Consider the following 4,721-nt stretch of genomic DNA (forward strand, 5'->3'; position numbering starts at 1 on the left):
ACTTATCACGAGCCTCATACAGATGTGGCAACCCAATTGCTTCTGACAGTGTTGCTGGTTTATTTGCATGCACATCAGTTCGAATGGATTCTCGCAACCCGCTAACAAACAAACTTACTTGTCTAGTTTGCGGTATTGAACCAGACTTTGATACTAACTTTTAAAACTGATTTTGGTAGTTTTCAACACTTCTAGTTTACTGCAACTTATTAAGTTCTCCGAAGAAATCGAGATATTTATTTGGACCATAATAGGTGGAGCGCTGATTTGAAACCTTTCCAGGTGATGTAAATCAGCTCTTACTTCAATATTTGGTACCATATTTGTACATCATCATCAAGATGATAAGAAGCATAAGAAACTCGTTTACTTTCACGAATTTCATGAAGGAAAAAGTATTGTTCAGCTCTACATAATCAACTAGTAGGATCTTCTGTGCCCTTGAAGCTTGGAAAAACTATTTTAACACCACCTTTAACTTTTGAAGGAGTGTTTGTAGAAGATTCTCCATTTCCATTGGATTATTTTCCATTACCTCCCCTTTCATCACATCAACCATCAGAGACAACTTACTGAAAAGATCAGTTAGTTTATCCACAATCACTTTTTGGTTGTAAACCATAGTAAGCATGGATTTTTTAGGTCTTCAGTAGTTTTCTCTAAGTTTTCAACTCTTTCATCCATTTTTAATTTTTTTTACCAAGATGGTTGAAATAAAGTAGAATGATAGGTTTTACGGGAAGCAATGATTGCAAGACCTACCCACAATACAAGATATCCTAGCTCTGAAAATACCACTTGTTACGATCACACTAGGAAAGATACAGTAAATGATATAGGGAATGAACTGATGATAGTTTAATATGGATACATATTTATGATAACAAAGTTGATGATGAAGAAGTGAAGATAGATAGGTTTACAAAGGTACCCAACCTCAAATAACTCAGGCTATAGACGAGCCTTGCGTCCAAGTTGTAGGTTAATAACCCAAACCTCAAAGAAACACAGAGTTTAAACAAACTTAATCGATGCATTTTCCATTCATTCTCAAATTTTAAATAGATTACAAAAAAGATATGACAGTATCCCACTAACCCTCTAGATGTTACAAACTAGGAATTCAAAACCAACTAAAACTACTTGGAGTCTTAACAAAACTAAACACGTTCACAGTTTAATAAGTAAACACCTAATTATTCTCTAAACTTATATTCCGATGCTTTCTTAAGATGAGGGAAAAATACATGTTCTGCCTTTACATCATTAAGTACATCGCGTATTACCGGAAATCATTGTTGAGCTTGCCAACTTTTGCAACCAATCTTACAAGAAACCGCAGTATATAACAAAACTGATGTTTGAACTCCAGACTTCTGCACTTAAACAATAACATGTCCACTCTGGGATAACTATGGGTAAACCGAGCTCCCTTTTCATGGTAAGAAAGGCTAATCCAGATGAAAATGGAATAATTCAATCTTTCAGCAATGAGAGCTCCTCAAGCTACGCAGGTAGTATTACATCCCGAAAGCTACACCTTTTTCGTGTTGTTACATTTTTTTTTGTTATGCAAAACAAAATGTCATTGCTTAATGAGCTGGGGGTGCAGAGTATGAATCCTCCCAACTTACACTGGCAATGAAATTTGGTGGGAAATCTTGCCAAATCTTACAAACTTTGAAAATCCTAGCATGTTTAACCAAGAAATCTGCTAGCTTATTACATTTTCTGCTAATAAACTTGCACCTCCATAGAGGATGGTTACTAAGTTTGTTCCTAATATCTAGAATAATGGAAAGGTTCTCCCAAGCTGCTTTCTCCAAATCTTGAGTCACTGCCTCCACTACGATTTGTGCAGACTTGCAGCCAGTTTACAATTAGTTGGTTGCAGACTTGCAGTTATATTTTCCCTTCTGGGTTTTGAAGAAAACATGTTGCCGGTGGCCCAAGTACATGTGATATGAGCTCAAGTCCTCACAAAATCAATAGATTCTGCTTTAAAAACCGTAGATTTGACACCAAATCTTACATTCATACTCTCAATAATCCAGCAGATTCTGCTTTAATAGCCCTAGCTTTATTACCAAATCTTACTCCCAACAATAATCCCCAATAAGTTCTGCTTTAAAAACCGTATCTTTGCTACCAAATCTTCATCTTACTTTGCAAAGAGGGGAAGAAAAAAACCTAACTTTGCCTCCTACACTACAAAGTTCGAGAAGAACAAAGAAGAGCAAAAGGGGTTACTGGATTCGATGTTGGGGTTACCGGAAGAAATCACAGTCGGTATCCTCAAACGCTTACCGATAAAATCAGTGTTAAAATTCAGGTGCGTCTGCAAAAAATGGTACAATATACTCAATGATCCTGAATTTCTTAAGAAACAACAAAATCATGATTTGGGAGACGACGATTCCACTTTAATACTTAGAAAAGGCCGTGATTACTACTCCATTTCTAATGATACATTCACATCGATATCTTCGTCATCATCATCAGATGTAGCTATATCGTTATCTGCAAAGGATGTTAAGGATCTTGATTTCCCTATCATTTCTCCAAAGACTCCAATGCCTTTCACTGAGGAAACTGTTCAGATTTTGGGTTCTTGTAAGGGATTAATTTGCTTTGTCCTTGTTTTGCTCGTATCCATGGTCTTCTTAATCCATTTACTGGAGAGTACAGGAAATTACCATCACCAGGGTCATCTATTCCATCTAGTAAATCTTTGTTTTACAATTATGGGTTAGGTTATGATAGCAAGATTAACGATTACAAGTTGGTAAGGATTGCGAAATCAGACGAGAATGTTCCTGAAGTCAAGGTTTATACAGTAGGTTCAAATTCATGGAGGAGCATTGAAAATCTTGACATCCCTTATGTTTCTTGCAGAGGAACATCTAGGTTTTTAAATGGATGTCTTCATTGGATAGCAAATTATAGTTTTCAAACACCTCAGAGTCATTGTTTCTTTTGATTTGGGAAGTGAGACATTCAAGGAATTAGCGCTGCCAGAAAATCTGAGAGGCGGCGCTAATGTTTGTTTCAGTGCTGCAGGAGGGTGTCTTGCTGTACTTTGTAGTGATCCATGTCCATGGGGTCAGTTTGATGTATGGGTGATGAAAGACTACAGACGGAGAGAGTCTTGGACTAGGCTCTTCACTATTACTGAAAACATCAAATCATTTGAATATATAATCAGAAGCTTTCGGCACTTAAGGCAAATGGTGTGTCTGAAAAATGGTGAGTTCTTGTTAGAATTTGGATTGGAGGCAGAAAGTAGAGCTGATTTGGTTGTGTATGACCCAAAGACTGAAAGAGCTAGAGTACTGAATGTACCTAAAAAGAGAGGGTATACGAAACCTAGACTGTGCGACGTTTTGTTGTTCAGGGTGGAAACTTATATTGAGAGCTTAGTTTCACTCAACTCAGGTACTTATGTTGGGTAGGCATTGATCATGTGCATGAGAAGCCGTAAAGCCGTTATCCCGCTCCTGGTGATTGATGCAGTTAGCACTACTTATTTTCGAGGACAGGTTCTTTTATCTTTTAGCTTTTTTGCAGATTTTTTCTGTAGCTTTCTTGATGTTACTATAATGCTTTTGTAGGATGTTTACAGTTTCAACACTTTTGCTGTTACGATTAGTAGTTAACCACATTCTTGAGACACAGAAAGATTATAAACATCCCTTGATATATATTCTAGTTGTCTATCTCTATACTAAGTATACCTCTCTGAGATTGTTATTGAGCCAACTCTTATTTGGAAACCCAATTCAACTCTCTGATTATTGCGTTAATCCTATACAAAAAAATTGTTGATACGAATCAAAGAAAAAATTATATGAATGTTTGCGATACGCTAGATGAACACATGCAAGCTGGTGGAGGATAAGCTGTCACATCGATATGAGACTTGCTTGTTTTGATTAGAACTGGGATCTGGAGGATAAGCTGTCACATCCATATGAGACTTGCTTGTTTTGATTAGAACTGGAGATCCCATGGAATCCATATGCATTTTCTTTATTCTATCATCAATCTCCTTCTCATTCATTTGATTGTTATTGTCCATGAACAACCGAACTAGCTTCTTCTTATTTGGTGTTATGTATTTCTTATGTCCGAAATACGCCGTGTCCCTGTTTCAGTCAATTAAAAACTTAAGTCAAGGCTGAGATAATATTATTTTTGAAAGAAATTGATCGGTCGGTCAATTTAGGCTAATAACCTGAATTGTTCTAGCCATGCTGCCACCATGATTAGCCATGAAGACATCGCTGTTGATGCAAACAATGTAATCCAAAGCAGCTAGAACTCTAAAGTGTTGGAGCTCGTCTCCATCTGCAAGTGCCCATTTGTTCGTGAATTAAGGAAATTGCTTCCGGATTGGTTCAAGGGAGTCCCTCCAGCCCAATAGATCATTGTGTTGCTAGATGCACCAAAAGCCTTCAGTAACCTGCAGCATCAAAATTATCAATGTCAGGAGTATAAGTTTGGATATCATACCACCAGGTGCTAAAATTCTGTGAATTAGAGGTCAGCAAATCTGTCGCTGCCAGACAAGGTGTGGTAATGTGAACTTTTGCTAGTTATAAATGTTGTATTCATTGGAAGATTATTTACGTGAATCATGTGTACCAAAAGCTTAGCTCATTCTCAGACTTGACCGTTTTAATTTCTGGAGCATCTGTAACAATTATGTGAGCATCTGTGAC

General features: G+C 37.1%; 1 protein-coding gene across 1 annotated transcript; it reads left to right on the top strand.

Moving 5' to 3' along the window:
* Nucleotides 1-2,258: 2,258 nt before the first annotated feature.
* On the top strand, nucleotides 2,259-3,452 carry LOC113272592 (F-box protein CPR1-like). The gene is made up of 3 exons (XM_026522406.1): nucleotides 2,259-2,613; nucleotides 2,754-2,836; nucleotides 2,937-3,452. Exons 1-3 carry the CDS (start codon nucleotides 2,259-2,261, stop codon nucleotides 3,450-3,452), a joined length of 954 nt encoding a protein of 317 aa, XP_026378191.1.
* Nucleotides 3,453-4,721: the final 1,269 nt, after the last annotated feature.

The sequence above is a fragment of the Papaver somniferum genome, chromosome 4 (assembly GCF_003573695.1).
Source record: "Papaver somniferum cultivar HN1 chromosome 4, ASM357369v1, whole genome shotgun sequence".
NCBI lineage: Eukaryota > Viridiplantae > Streptophyta > Magnoliopsida > Ranunculales > Papaveraceae > Papaver > Papaver somniferum.